Source organism: Lepidochelys kempii, chromosome 1, assembly GCF_965140265.1.
Source record: "Lepidochelys kempii isolate rLepKem1 chromosome 1, rLepKem1.hap2, whole genome shotgun sequence".
Classification (NCBI taxonomy): domain Eukaryota; kingdom Metazoa; phylum Chordata; order Testudines; family Cheloniidae; genus Lepidochelys; species Lepidochelys kempii.
In genome coordinates this window covers 160960535-160976155 of record NC_133256.1, presented here as the reverse complement: position 1 = coordinate 160976155, position 15621 = coordinate 160960535, and the positions used below count along the sequence as shown (strand labels likewise).

The window sequence follows — 15621 nt, the reverse complement described above, 5'->3', positions numbered from 1 at the left end:
CCTGGTGGTCGACATCTTGGCCCCGGAAGGTCCTTTGAGGGTGGCTCTGCCCCTCATTAAGACCATACAGGCCAATGCCAAGACCATCTGGCAGACCCCGGCCTCCATCCCTCCCACTGCTAAGGGCGTTGAGATGAAATACTTCGTCCCGTCGAAGGAGTACGAATACCTCTTCACACACCCGGAGCCTTGTTCATTGGTGGTTGCAGCAGTGAACAAAGAGAGGCAGGGGCCAAGCACCTGGACTTGTCTGGGTGTAAGGTGTACTCGATTTGGGTGGGGGGGGGGGAGCTGCAACTCAGGATTGCCAATCAGCAGGCCATTCTGAGCTGGTGTAGCTTCAGCTCCTGGAACTTGATTCTCAAATTAGAGCTGGTTCCGTCAGAGACCAGGGAGGAGTTTGGAGCCGTAGTGGAGTAGGGCAAGGTGGTGGCACGGACCTCTTTACAGACCTCACTGGATACTGCAGACTCGGCAGTGCACACCTTGTCTTCTGGTATCGCTATGAGGCATAGTTTTTGGTTGCAAGCCTCGGGCCTTCCGCCTGAGGTTCAACAGACAATGCAGGACCTGCTTTTTGATGGGGCAGGCCTGTTCGTGGAGCAGACTGACTCTCGGCTACATGGCCTAAAAGACGGGCTACTATGAAATCTTTGGATATGCACGCCCAGGCAACCCAACGCGAACATTTCAAGCCCCAACAACAGCAGTGCTTCTACCCTCCTCGGCTGAGGCAGGACTTCTACAGGAGAAGGGGCAGGAACGGCTGAAGGAAGCCTTCCAGCCCCCCTTCTGGGCTGGTCCAGGGCCCGACTAATCCATCATCTGGTTCCATGCTGCCCTTTTGAAGGGGCGCCCAAGGACAGTGCACCAGCCTCAATTACGGATCCTTCCCCGTCTTTTTTTGAATCATCTGTCCCACTTCTACCATGCTTGGTCCCAAATAACTTTGGCCAGCTGGGTCCTCCCTATGGTGGAAGTGGGATATTCTCTCCAGTTCTGCTCCTGCCCTCCCTCCCACCCAACCCCCTTCCCTGTCTCATTTCAGGGACCCCTCTCCCAAGCAACTCCTTATCCAGGAGGTATAGGCACTCCTCACCATGGGAGCGGTGGAGGAGGTTCCTCAGGAGCTAAGGAGCAAGGGATTCTACTCCCAATACTTCCTAATCCCCAAGGCCAAGGTGGGGTCTCAAACCCATTCTAGATCTGTGCTGACTCAACAAATTAATGGTAAAGTTGAAGTTCTGTATGGTCTCCCTGTTTACCGTTATCCTCTCCCTGGATCCAGGAGACTGGTATGCTGCCCTCGACATGAAGGATGCGTACTTCCATATAGCGATTCGTCTCACGCACCGGCTCTTCATACGCTTCATGGTCAACCACAAGCATTACCAATTCACTGTCCTACCATTCGGCCTCTCAACAGCCCCCCAAGTGTTCACCAACTGCATGTTGGTGGTGACTGCTTTCCTCCGTCGACAGCAGGTACAAGTATACCCCTACCTGGATGACTGGCTGCTTAGGGGCCACACCAGGGAGCAGGTGCAGTCCCACATCCGTTTGGTCAGGTACACGTTTGAGCGACTGGGCGTCTTCCTCAACTTAGAGAAGTCGACCTTGGAACTGACCCAAAGAATAGAATTCTTTGGAGCAGTGTTAGACTTGGTTCAGGCGCAAGCTCTTCTGCCAGAGACCCAATTCTGAGCCATCACGGACATAATTCAAAGCCTCCAGCCGTTCCCACCCACAGCAGCAAGGGGGTGCCTGAGTCTCCTCGGCCACGTGGCTGCTTTCACTTATGTGACCTGGCACGCCAGGCTGCTGCTCAGACCTTTGCAGGCATTGCTCACGTTGGCCTACCACCCGAGGTGCAACAGCTTGAATTTGATGGTCACGGTGCCAGGGCAGGTCCTCACGTCCCTCTACTGGTGGCTCAACCCTCGAGCAGTGTGCGAAGGAGTCCCTTTCCACAACTCTCAACCTTCCTTGTCCCTGGTTACGGTTATGTAGGCTCTGGGATTGGTGCACATCTGGGAGACCTCCAGACACAGGACCTGTGGTCACAGGACGAGCTCTCCCTGCATATCAACATCAAGGAGCTGAGGGCAGTGCGCCTAGCCTGCCAGGCCTTTCAGGCCCGACTGCAAGGCCAGTGCGTAGTGCTTCTAATGGACAACACCACTGCCATGTTTTACATCAACAAGCAGGGTGGAGCCCGTTCCTCTCCCCTATGCCAGGAGGCCCTCCGGCTGTGGGAGTTCTGCATAGCCCACTCCATTCACCTGGAAGCATCCTTTCTACCAGGAGTTCAGAACATGCTGGCGGCCTTTCACTCAGTAGCGTCTGGTTGATCCGTCTTCGCCAACGCTATGGTTGGTCACTTCCTCAAAGGTCTGGACTGCCTACATTCCCAGATCAGGCATCCTGTCCCTGTTCGGAACCTTAACCTGGTCCTCTCCAGGCTCAGGGGGACCCCATTTGAACCACTGGCAACTTGCTCCCTCCTATATCTTTCATGGAAAGTGGCTTTCCTGGTTGCCATTACTTCTGCGAGGAGGGTTTCTGGGCTAAAGGCCCTCACCTTTGACCCACCTTACACGGTTTTCCACAAGGATAAGGTGCAACTCAGGCTGTACCCAGCCTTTCTCCCCAAGGTGGAGTCACACTTACACACCAGTCAGGACATTTTCCTGCCTGTCTTTTACCCTAAGCCTCATGCCAGTAACTGGGAGCAGAGGCTGCACTCGCTCGATGTTTGGCGAGCACTAGCTTTCTACATCGAGTGCACTAAGTCGTTCAGAAAATTGAACCAGTTGTTCGTAGTGGTGGGAGACCAGATGAAAGGACTCCTGGTCTCATCTCAAAGAATATCCTCCTGGATAAGGAGTTGCATCCACACATGCTATGAGCTGGCCAGAGTACTGTCCCCGGCTCTTACAACGCACTCCACGAGGGCCCAGGCCTCGTCAGCAGCATTCTTGTCCCAGGTCCCAATCCAAGAAATCTGCAGGGCAGCAACTTGGTCCTTAGTGCATACCTTCACCTCGCATTACGCCATTGTCCGGCATGCCGGAGATGAAGCGGTTTCGGCAGAGCGGTGCTACAGTCAGCGTTTCCTTAAGTCCAACCCCACCACCTAGGTAAGGCTGGGGAGTCACCTAATTGGATTTGATATGAGTAAGCACTCAAAGAAGAAAAACGGTTACTCACCTCTCATAACTGTTGTTCTTCGAGATGTGTTGCTCATGTCCATTCCAAACCCACCCACCTTCCCCTGTCAGAATAACCAGCAAGAAGGAACAGAGGAGGCGCTGGGTCAGCAGGGTCATATATTGAGCGCCATGAGGGAACCACTCCAAGGGGCTCCACAGCCGACCTGATGGGTGCTGCTGGGGGAAAAATTTTCCAACCTAATTGGAATGGATATGAGCAACACATTTCGAAGAACAACAGTTAAGAGAGGTGAGTAGCTGTGTTTTTGGCAAACAAAATGTGCAGAATTTTAAAATACTGTGTGCAGAATTTAATTTTTTGGTGCAGAATTCTCCTACGAGTAAGTATCATATAGTGTGTATGTATATATGTATGCACACACCTCACAAACATGAAATATCCCAGATCCTGTTGTATTAGCAGGGCTTCCTTCTGCAACAAGAGAAAGACTAGCTTAACTGTCCAGGCACATAGTATGGTTATCGACCTGAAATCATGTCTCCTAACTGTGGAGTTTCTAGTAACATCCATTCATTTAGGAAAACTTTAAGAAATTTAGTGTAGCCATCTAGCTAAAATAGTAAATATATTAACTTGTTCTTCCTGTGTTGAGTATTTTCTCTGTGAACATAGTATGGTAAGCTCAGGTATAATTTTACCAAAAGCAGTAGTTCCAGAACACATCACCATGCTATGTTTGAGGATGGTAAAAGAACAGGAGAACCCTTTTAAGCCATCATAAAAGGTCAAATCAGGATCCTGTCAACTGTAACACTGATCTGTTATTGCTTGAAGATTGTGATTGTATGAATTGTGATTTTTCCCTGTACCTTCTGTGGAGAACATTGTCTACTTCAAGGCAGTGTGTTCTGGTTACTAACTTAACCTTTTCACACATACTATTAATATGATTTCTTTGACTATTTGCAGCAGCTGAATCTTGCTGTTATTGACTATGTGGTAGTCATCTATGGACATGCCACTGCTCTCCTTGGAATAGGACAGCCTGAGGTAAGACTTTAAGCTATTACAGTTGATTCTTTTGAATCTTAAAATTCTAGTTCAGACATTAGGTGCTCCACTAGCACCTTTTATGAGCAGACAGAAATGACTGGGTGAACTCCAGGAAGGGAGGTTTCGGCTGTTAGAAAGTCATGTTGTTTACTGTCCAGATAAGCTTGTATTCGGACTTGTAGAAATTAAAGTACTAAGTAAGAAAATTACCTATAAGTTTTCAAATGGGACTCCAAGTCTACTAATCAAAGGGAAATCAGTCCTGCACGTCATTTTTTTCCTTTTCTTTTTTTTTTTATAGTATTTAGAGAGTGAGTAACTTGAGTAGACCCAGCTACCATAACAAGTCACTTTTTAGTAGCGTTTTAAATATTTTTGGTCCATGAATGCCCAACAGCAGGTAAGGATTAAGGTTCTGCCTCATTTAGTTGTCTCTCCCACCCCCAAATATTTTGGACTACTTTTAAAAATAGAGTTCTTGTAGCTTTCTAGTCTCTTGAGATTTTGAATTATTTAATGTATATTCAGGAGAAAAAACTAATGATAACATTGTACACTTGCCTCCCTAAAGTAATAAATAATGGATCATGCGAGAGGGAAGCTTAATTTCCAGAACATGCAATCATGATTCAGTCTAGATCAATGAACTGTTTTTTATGTATGTAAATCATAAAGAAAAAGAAAGTGCATAGTCACACCTTCAGTGTTCTTAAAGTTGACCAAAACATAGGCAGTGCTGCATTTTTTGTGTGCAGTTAAGAACCGTTATCCAAAAGCTGTTTGCCTTTTTGTTTTTTAACTATCTCATTCATTTGTGATTATCTTAAACTTATTTTGAAGGAATTAGCAAAGGCTGAAGACCAGTTTAACACGATAATTGAGCAGTATCACAAGGAGAGATTTAATTGCTTGGCACATTATGGAATTGGAAAAGTATACCTTAGACAAAACAGGTTTGTATAATGTAAAACTTAATTTTTATTAAGCTTGGTGCAGAGACAAATGAACTTAGATTTACTCTATAAATGAAGATATTTGTAACAAATATCCTTGTCTTTAATAGTTAACCCTTTCTCCACTACATTGCACTTCATACAGTCTTTAATTTATGATGGCTTTCAGTTTCACAAGCACGAAGCATTACATTCCATGTAAGACAGTTGCATGAAATAGCTGTAGAAGTTGTGACCTCACTGTCCTGTATGTGTTTAAATTTTAGATTTTCAGATGCTATACATCAGTTCATGAAATCACATACAATGATTAATCATAAAATTGTACCTGGAATATTAACTTGGCCCACAACATCTGTTGTCATTGAAGAGACACGGACTGAGAAATTACAGGTAAATAAAAATATCATCCCTGTTAATCAGAGAATTTCTTAATGAATGGGAAGTTGCTGATTTAATACAATTTCACTCAGTTAATGAATCTTGGCTTTCTACAATATCACCAAGACACAAGAAGGGAGAAGCAAGAGTCCTCAGAATCCTCACCCCGACTGTATTTCTTGGCAATTAAAATATCCTCTACCCAAGCCCCAATTTGTAAAGAGGTGGTATCTGTTCCCTTAGTACCAAGCCAGCACTGCTTGAATGGGCTGGGCTCCCTTCTGAATGTACTCAGTTCCTAAAACTTGGGATTGAAGTAGGGCCCTGAGCTTTAGTACCTTTTTTGGTAGCATATTGTGAAACTACACTGCCAGTGTTGTCCAAGCGTAAGTTGATCAGTTAGTTTCTTAGCACTTAGAAATTCAGTGCAGAAAAATTTCTGTAATACCTTGGACACTGTCAGTAAATAAATCATAAATAATAAAGTACTGAGAAACATGAAATTAAGTAATAGTTACTTTGTCAGTTTTTAAAGCCAACATTTGCTGGGGGTTTAACAACATGATTCCCAGTAATTTTAGTGGGAGTAGTGTGGTTACGTTTCTTGGTCAACCTTGAAAATCTCAACCATTAGCTTTAAGAGTGTCTTTCCCATTGAAATAGTAGAAACAAAACTATTTTTTCATTCACAAACACTATCCTTAAGTTGAGATAGAACTATTAACATGTAAAATGGTCTGGCCAAGCTGTATTACTCCTGGGGGAATTATTGTGCACAGAATTTTTAATTTTTTGGCACAGATTTTAAAATTCTGCATATTTTATTTGTCAAAATAACACAATATAATAATGCCAGTTTCAATTATTTTGGTAATTATTTAAAAAGACCTGTCAGCAAGTATGTCTGTAACAATACAGGTAACAAAAAATATTCAGGAAATGGGTTTTTTTGACAAATAGATTCCTTACAAAGATATTAATACAGAATTCTGAGGAATAATTTATTTAAACTACAATACAGAAACATATTTCCTGGACCTCTCAGACAAAGTGCAAAGTCTTGGGGGAGTAAAGGGTAACGGAGAAGCTGAGGGAGAGGGAAGTAATTGCTGGGAAGAAGCCTGGGTGTAATTGTAGTATGATCCCTTTCAAGGCTTCCTTTTGCCTCCCACTATTCTGCCGTTGGGGGGGGCAGGGGGATTCAGAGCAGGGCACATGGGGGACTTCTTTTGGGGGCGGAGGGACGTTAATTCTGCACTTGTGCAATGGTGCGGAATTACCCCAGGAGTACTGTATGCAGAGAGGCTATGCATTCCTCACTGACACCTGTACAAGTACGAAGAACTTTTGAAATATTTTGCGGCATGTAAGGGGGGGAAGTTTTTAAAAATAAAGTTTATACTTGAAAATAATTACTCTTTTGGCTCTGAAAATGTGGTGTGCGTTTCACCCTAAAAACCTCAAAATCTTAAAAATGTAAGTAGAGAGGTGTATGATCTCATTACTTTTTTTTATGGCTGAGAAATAATTTATTCTTTGGGACAATGTGATATCTCTATTTGTGATTTTATTTGATGTTTTATAGTTGATTTTGGAAAATTTAATTGAGGAGTGCAAGTTTCCTCCAGAGCCAGATGCAGTTTGTTCTTATCAGCAGTGCCATGGACATTCGAAAATTCAAATCTATTTTACTGACCCAGACTTCAAGGTAAACTTGGTTTTTTGTTTTTGTTTTTTTTAAGGGTTTTGGAGATTAAATTTTTTGCTGGAGTTATGTGCCTTACACATTATTAAAGTTTTATGTGAAGCATAAATTCTTAATTTTGTTGTTCTTGTTGTTGAATGATACATTTTTTTTCTTTGAAAGCATAAATTCCTATGGTCTTCAAATTTTAGGGTTTTATACAGATTACTTGCTGTCAGCAGTGTAAAGTGGAGTTTCACATCAGCTGTTGGAAAAAGCTGAAAACTACAATTTACAGTGATAAAAATGACAAGGTAAGACCCATGTGAAACTTCTATTTAAGTATTAGTTATTAACTGTTTTCCAGGGGTATAGCTGTGCTAGAGTCATTAAGATGAGTACAGTCCTGAAGCCTTAACATTTCACCTGTCCTCTGGGGAACATACAGTCTGTGTTGCAGGCATAGGGAAATCCTGTAGGTGTCAAGGTATCTATGGAGGACCGGGATATTTATGTAGAGGCTCAATGTGTATGGCCTGTTCTCTTACCTCTTACTTTATGGATGCTTGATTCCCTTAGAAACCTTGCTGTTGAGGCCTGTTTGGCCTTGCTGTTGGCCTTGCTGTTGATTAGCTGTTTGGCTAATACTCCAAAACCAAAAGGGTTTCAACGTGCATAAGGAGACTTGGCAGAAAATAATGGTGGCAATCAGTATAGTGGCAATCAGTATAATCTCCTGTTGGGAAATCCCAGCAGGTTTGGGATGGGAAAATGAGGCTGTTAAGATCAGAAAGTACCCTTTCTCAATCCATAGAGCACAAATTCTGTGGACAGCAAATGGGAAGATTTCACCATTGGTTTGGGAAGTAAAAAAGTATGTGCCATGAGCCACTGCTCCCATTTTTTCTCTCAGCTAAATGCAAGTAGAGGCACCTTTTAGTGATGGTCTTAATTAGCTTGGTCAGCTCAAGTTCAGTATACACAATAGCATTTCTGTACGAAAGCACAGAGATAGTGCATCTTTCCATTTTCTTGAAAATAGAATTTTTTTTCTACATACCTGATCTTCCCCCACAGGATTTTCTTCAAGACTCATGTTTCACTCCTGATTGTAGAGGCCTCATTTCAAAAATTGTTATCTTCAGTTCTTCTGGTCTTGTGAAATGTGTGGTAAGTAATTAAACATCAATGTGAAATGAGAATCAGTTTTTTAAAACAAATCCTCATCTTGCAATGAAGTTCCACTGAAGACTTGTACAGTGTTACTTACTGACAGTGTGCAGTTATATAATTTCACTAGAGGATCACAACACTTTACATACCTCAATTAACGTTTTTAACACTCCTTCCCCCCACTTGAGGGAGGTGGTTTTTGTGGTTGTGGTTTGGGTACCTATTTTACAAATGTGTAAAAAGAGGCACAGGGTAAAGTGATTTGCCCTTGGGAGATAGCAAGTCAATCTACTGTGTTGCCAATATTACAAAACCACAGGTAAACTGGAATGTTTTAAATATAAGCTTCTTACATTTATTATAAGACCTTGATATACAAATGTAATTTAGTGGGAGCTTCATTGAATTTTCATAGTACAATAAGTATGAGGTGGTCTGGCTCTACTAGTTTTAACAGATCCATGCTGTCTCAGATTCCTTGCACCTAAGTATCCTAGTTTGTTTTGTACTGGTGACATACTGAAATGACTGATCATTGAGGAGCAGGATTTCTGCCTGTTGGGGAAGAGGTACATCCAGTTATTTGAGCATGGTCCTCTTGAGCCCCTGTTTGGAGATTTTCCATTAGCAGTGTCTCTTCGGCCCATGCGTGCACTTGATACAACCTCGTGCCACACACCGACAGTTTTTAGAGCTGCGCTGGTGAAATGCCTGAGTTCTTCTCTACCACCTCAGCCTGAGACTGAGTTTTAGCATGTCCGCCTCAGCATGTTCTACATGAACGACATGGCTTCAACTACATGGCATTCTGTTGTTCATAGTTAGTTTTAGTGTTTCTAGTTAGCATTAGCTGTTAGTATAAGATTAGTTAGATTGTAGTGAGAGGTTTTGGTTTTTTCTCTCCCTTCTTTCCCCCTTCTTTTTTCTGTAGCGCTTATTTGACCTGGCTGGACATGCTTGGCTTGCCAGGTTTCAAATGCTCTCTCTTGTCGGGAGGCTATTCTTGTCAGCAATGACCATTCTAGGTGTATCTGTTGCTCGGGAGAGTCCCATATCTCCCAAAAGTGTAACTCTTGTCTGGCTTTCAAATCTACAGCACAAGAGAACTGGGAGCCCAAACTGAGGCTTCTGATCATGGAGCAGTGCCATTGAGCCACTTCTGAGTCAGGTCAGGAGACACACATACACAGACACGCACCCATATACATTTGTCTTTGAACAGATCCAGCATTCTTCAACCTCAGCCCTTGCTAAGAAGGAGAAGACTTCGGAGCTTTCCCTGAATCCTCCAAAGAAGAGGACTTCAGTCTCCCATCACAAGAAGCCAGCTTCCAAAAGGCCACAATCTCCCACTAAGTCTACAGTGTTGGAGTCTTTGACCTCTCTGCTTGGTACAATGGAGGCGAAGGACTCTCTCTGGTACCAGCGGGACAGGTAGATTCTGGAGTGCTTCAGAGAAACATGGCTCCAGCAGGCCCATGGTGGTACCTATGAAGGACAGGGAGGCCCAGGACATAGACTACCCTAAAATGGCATCATCTACATCAGACTTACCCGTAATGATTGTGGCAATGAATGCATCACTGGTAGAGTGGGAAGCACACTTCAGTACTCTCACAACTCAGGGCAGATGGTCACCTCTGGAAACCAGCCTCTATATCAACCTGTTGGAACTCAGGGCAGTCAGAAACACCTGTCTTCAGTTCCTACTCCTCAGCAGGAGCAAATCAGTCAGAATCTTGATAGACATTGCGGTTTACATGTTCTATATCAACAAACAGGAAGGAGCAAGATTCCCCTCCCTGTGCGATGAAACTGTGAAGTTTATGGAACTGGTGTATAGCCCATCAGATTAATCTCTCAGCTGTTTACCTTCCTGGAGTCCAGAATGTCGCAGCCGATATGCTCAGCATGCACCTGTCGTAGCTGTACAAATGGGTGTTGGATTCTCATATGTTTCACAGGATATTCCAAACATGGGGACTTCCAGAGGTGGACCTGTTCGCTACATTAAGCAATAAGAATTGTCCTCTATCCTGCTCAAGAGGAGGTCTAGGTCAGCACTCTTTGGGAGATGCTTTTCTCCTTCCCTGAAGGAAGGGCATTTTCTACACATTCCCTCCAAACACCGCTTATACTAAGAATGAGGAAAAGATAAGCCAGGAGAAGGCCAGGGTTATCCTTATAGTACTGACCTAGCTACAACAGTATCTTGGTATCCTTACCTGCTTCACTTGTGTGTTAAACCAGCTTTCAAGCTTCGGACCATCCCTCATCTCCTCTCCCAGGACACAGGTCATGTGCTTCACCCTGACATAGGGGTTTCTCTGCCTCTTAGCATGGCTCCTAGATGGTTCATGGCATTAGAATCCATCTGCTCGATAGGTATACAGCAGTATTACTAAACAATAGAAGGGAGTCAACTCACATTGCTTAACTTTCGGAAATGAAAAAGGTTCAACCACTGGTGTCACCATCACTTTCTTGTGCCTGAATCCTTTTAATATCTGCCATCTTGGATTACCTGCTACACTTGAAGAAATCTGAGTGATCAGTTAAGGTTATCAGCATTGCCTCCCCCACTAGAAGTGTTTTCCATATTTGCTCACCCTATATGGTTAAGATTGGTTAAGAGTTTAGGGAACCTGTACTCCAAGATTAAGGATCCTACTCCTACTTGGGATCTCATCCTGGTACTTAAATACCTTAATGGACCTCTGTTTGAACCTATGGCAACCTGCTCCTTGCATCTTATCTATGAAGCTGGCCTTGCTCGTAGATATCCTGTCAGTTCAAGGGGATGGGGAGATTGGGGCCTTGATAACAGACCCTGCCCCCCATTTATGATACTTTTCAAGGACAAGGTCTCTTTATGACCGCATCCTAAATTCTTACCTAAAGTGCTGTCAGATTTTCATCTTAACCGGGCCACTCATCTGTCAGTATTTTTCCCTAAACCACATAAATCCCAGCACGAGATCTCCTTTCAGACTTTAGAGGTTAGATGGGCATTGGCCTTTTATCTTGGTAGGACTGAGCAATTTCAGAAATCACATAGATTGTGTCATCGCAAAGAGATCCATCACAATCTCTATACAAAGACTTTGGATCTCTGGGTGCATTGTCACTTGCTATGATGCACTTGGTGCTCTTCTTCTCCAAAGGATTGTAGCACAGACATTCTACCAGATCACCAACAACTGCCACAGCTTTAGTCAAGAACATTCCAGCATCTGAGATATGCGTAGCTGCCACACGGGCCTCAATGCATGATTTTTCTAAACACTCTGCCTTGGTCCATGCTGTCAGATCTGTTATGGTGGTTGGTACTGCTATACTGTCTTCAGTCTTAGTGAGTTCCAAAGCTCCTTCCTCGCAGTGGGTGTACTGCTTGGGAGTCACCTGAAGTGGAGCACCCATGTGGATGCTATTCAGAGAAAAAGAGGTTACTCACCTTGTGCAGTAACTGGTTTTTTAAGATCTGTCCCCGGATGGATGCTCCATTAACAGCCCTTCTTCCCCTCTGTTTTGGACTGGTGTTTGTTGAACATTTGGATAGAGAAGGAACTGAGGGGGATTTGCCCCTGCAGCTCTATATACCCTCATTGTGTGACACAAGGTTGTATAGAGCATGTGCACCAGTCGAACAAGCACTGCTAATGGAAAATCTCTGACTAAGGGCTCAAGAGATATATGCACACTTGAAGTGAAGCACACATAGGGACATGCATTTAGAGCGGGGGTGGCAAAGTTTTTGGCCCGAGGGCCACATTGGGGTGCAAAACTGTATGGAGGGTAGGGAAGGTTGTGCCTCCCCAAACAGCCTCGCCCCCTCCCTATTCCTGCCCCTTGACTGCCCCCTTCAGAACACCCAACCCGTCCAGCTCCCCTGCTCCTTGAACCCTGACCGCCCTCTCCTGGGACCCCACCCCCATCCAACCCCCCCTGCTCCCTGTCCCCTGACTGCCCCGACCCCTATCCACACCCCCGGCCCCTGACACGCTCCCCCGGGACTTCCACACCTATCCAAACCCCCTGTTCCCCATCCCCTGACCGCCCCCACAGACCCCCGACCCATCCAACTCCCCCCCGCTCCTTGTCTCCTGACCGCCCCCTGGAACCTTCTGCCCCTTATCTAACCCCAGCCCTCACCCCGCTCCCCGCCACCTTACAATGCCGCTCAGAGTGGCAGGACTGGCTTATCAGAAAGCCTGGGAGCTGGGCGGGTGCAAGCCGCGCAGCCTGCGTGGCTGTAGGGGAAGGGGGCAGCAGGGGAGGGGCCGGGGGCTAGCCTCCCCGGCCAGGAGCTGAAGGGTTGGGCAGGACAGTCCCGTAGGCCGTAGTTTGCCCACCTCTGATTTAGAAGGACTACGGTTACTGTGCAAGATGAATAACCTCTTCTTTTAGTAAATAGGAAGCATTGCTCTAAGGTTTTCTGTATTGCTTGGTAGGGCATAAAATATTTGAAATCTTGGAGAACATAGCCATGGGATATTTGGCAATGATTTATTTGAGGTACTGTAGTATCTCTCCAGTACTGCCTCAGATTACTGTCCAAGTCAATCTGTGATCACTGCCTTTGTGTTGGTGGCTAGTGGAGCTGAATTCCTGATTGCCATATGGTGTTAATATGTAAGTGGGTTCTTTAATCCCAGAGATCAGTCAAGAAGAAGAGGCTTTATGACCCAGAGTTACCACTATATCCAAACAAAATAATGACAGTATTAGAGAATTCTCTCATAAGGAGGGGAAGAAACTTTCAAACTGTAAAACAGAGGGGAAGAAACAGAGGTTTCAATGGCACAAACCTCTTGGCAACTCCTAGTAATGAGGACAAGGAAGATTTAGGAGTTCATCCCCCTTGACAAATGACGTTTTAAATAAATATCTGGACTTTATGCTGCAGTGGAGCTGTCTTCCCTTTCTTGTGGCTGTGTAAGGTGGTTACTGCATCCTAGAGCAGTATCATCATATGATACATTGGAGAAATAATTGTAAGGAATGCTTCTTCTCTGTTGTGACCTTCTCTTCCAGATTACCTTTCCCGTGAACTCGTTGTCTTTCTATATAACCAAAGCTTACAGCTATATAGGGCTTGAGCAGCCCAGATGGCTGCATTTTTTTTTTAATTCAAGCTATTACATTGTTGACTTCTGAAACATCAGATGTCATTTTTGTTTTTTATTGTTAAGAAGATTGCTTTAGAACTCAAATTCAATGAATGTGGTGTCTTTTTTTTTTTTTTTTTTGGTGGTAGTTTGAACAAAAAATCCCCAAAATTAAGGATCCACCAAGAGCCAGTGTTAAACAGAAATGTTCAAGGTAAGATTTCTAGGATTAACAATAATTTAAATTAATAATTTGAAGATGAGCACTGTTTACAACAGGATGGGATCACATATTTTAGAAATTGCTGAAATACTTCAAATATTTTAGAAAGACGATAGTTGCTCTCTTTATGGCTGTGACAAGGATTCAAATGATTATTTGATTCATCTGTGTTCACTGTGTTACTAGAAAGTTGACAAACTAGAGGGAGTTCAGAAAACAGCATAAAAGATTTGGGGGTTCCTAATTTGATAGGAAGGACAAAACAGCTGAATGTATATAAGCATGATTAAATTAGAGCTCATATTGAGCTGGTACTAGGTAATAAGTCTTATTAGCAGTTCTGTAGTTGTCCCAGCAGTTTCTAAAGAACTAAGTTTTCATTTAAAAACAAACAAAACTTATTTATGGCCATGAAGAAACCCTTCAAAATATGAATCAATGCAAAGAGTCTTCTCTGAATCTCTATACAGAGAGAGAATCCAAGGTCAAATTAGTTCCTGTAGTAATTCCATTGGTTTCCATAGAATTTGAACTAATAATTCTGAAGTGCAAATTGCTCCATTCATCTAAATAGGCTATTAAATCTGAAGCCTAATTATAATTATTTAAGATTCATAAATGCCGTTTCACTGCTCACATCACAAACAACATGGGATTCCAGGACTGTGGGTGGAACTTGAGAACCATCTCTTCCCCTTCATTCTGTTTACTGACCCATGGCTTAAGTAACTATTAAGGGAGGGGAAGGAAGAGCAGGGAATATGCTACCCTTCTTGACATATGTATGTTCTGCTTTGAGTGATGGTCCCTTTTGTATTCCACTATGGGATATGCCTGCACCCAGAGGTCAGAGGATTTGAAAGTAGTGTCCATTGGTCTGTGCACGCTCCCTAGTTCACCTCATGCCTCCAACTGAGGGGATAACGGGTTGGGTGGACCAACCGCCTTTCCAATTCCTTCTCACTGCTGCATGGTCCAGGTTGGAACCATTAGTGTCCGCAGCTTCAACTTTGTCCCACAAACAATTACTCCTGGGGAAATTCTGCACCAAAAAATTCAAAGTTCTGGTTGCAGTATTTTAAAATTCTTTATAGTTTATTTGTCAAAATAACGCAATATAATCATGCCAGTTTCAATTGTTTTGGTAATTTATTTAAATCACAATACAATGGATGGGAAGAATGGGTGTGGAGAGCATTGGAGGAAATCCCCAAACCCCGTTTGTCTAATAATAATAGCTAGGTTTTACCCTTTATTTCTAGTTATTAGTCAACAAATATATGCAGCCATATGCTCAGTATTACATCATAGGCAGCTGAAGAGCAAGTGAGGGCTGGGGAATTAAACTCACAATTTATATTGGCTACCATCTCCAGAAAAGTCAGTGGTAAACAGTTCATGGAGCACATTTTGATAGGAAATTTTTTCAGTCCAAAAATTTAGACCAGTTCTAATCACTAAAGCACAATCAGCATTTATAAGACCATATTGTTATTTACAATAATTGATGTCTCTCCCAGCACCTCCCCCGCAATACAAACACACATACACGCACTGATTTATGTCTTTGCTGGCTGCTCCAAGCTGCTGGGGAGGAGCGAGTGACTGCTCTTGCAGCTTCTCTTTGCTTCCCCTCGGAAATCATTTTGCTGCGGGGAAGCAAAGAAATCTGTGGAAAATCTGAATTCTGTGCCTGCACTGTGGTACAGAATTCCCTCAGGAGTAAACAATAAATAATTTCATTGTAAATTGTTAAGTTTTAATAGTTTATAGTTTTAGCAAATATAACAATTCTAGTAGCTTTAGCGTTAGATTAGTCTGTGGGGGTACCCACCCCACCCTGTACCCTGTTTGGGTACTATGCCCCGGACC

At 43.6% G+C, this 15621-nt stretch overlaps 1 protein-coding gene across 3 annotated transcripts in view; it reads left to right on the top strand.

The window, feature by feature from the left end:
* The window catches only part of TTC3 (tetratricopeptide repeat domain 3), a 131330-nt gene that overhangs the window by 64069 nt on the left and 51640 nt on the right, over window positions 1-15621 (top strand). For all 3 annotated transcript variants that reach the window (XM_073360973.1, XM_073360955.1, XM_073360964.1), the window contains 7 exons: window positions 4144-4224; window positions 5068-5180; window positions 5447-5573; window positions 7147-7269; window positions 7458-7559; window positions 8323-8415; window positions 13676-13740. In XM_073360973.1, coding sequence (XP_073217074.1) covers window positions 4144-4224; window positions 5068-5180; window positions 5447-5573; window positions 7147-7269; window positions 7458-7559; window positions 8323-8415; window positions 13676-13740 — 704 coding nt within the window. The remainder of the gene's footprint in view (window positions 1-4143; window positions 4225-5067; window positions 5181-5446; window positions 5574-7146; window positions 7270-7457; window positions 7560-8322; window positions 8416-13675; window positions 13741-15621) is intronic.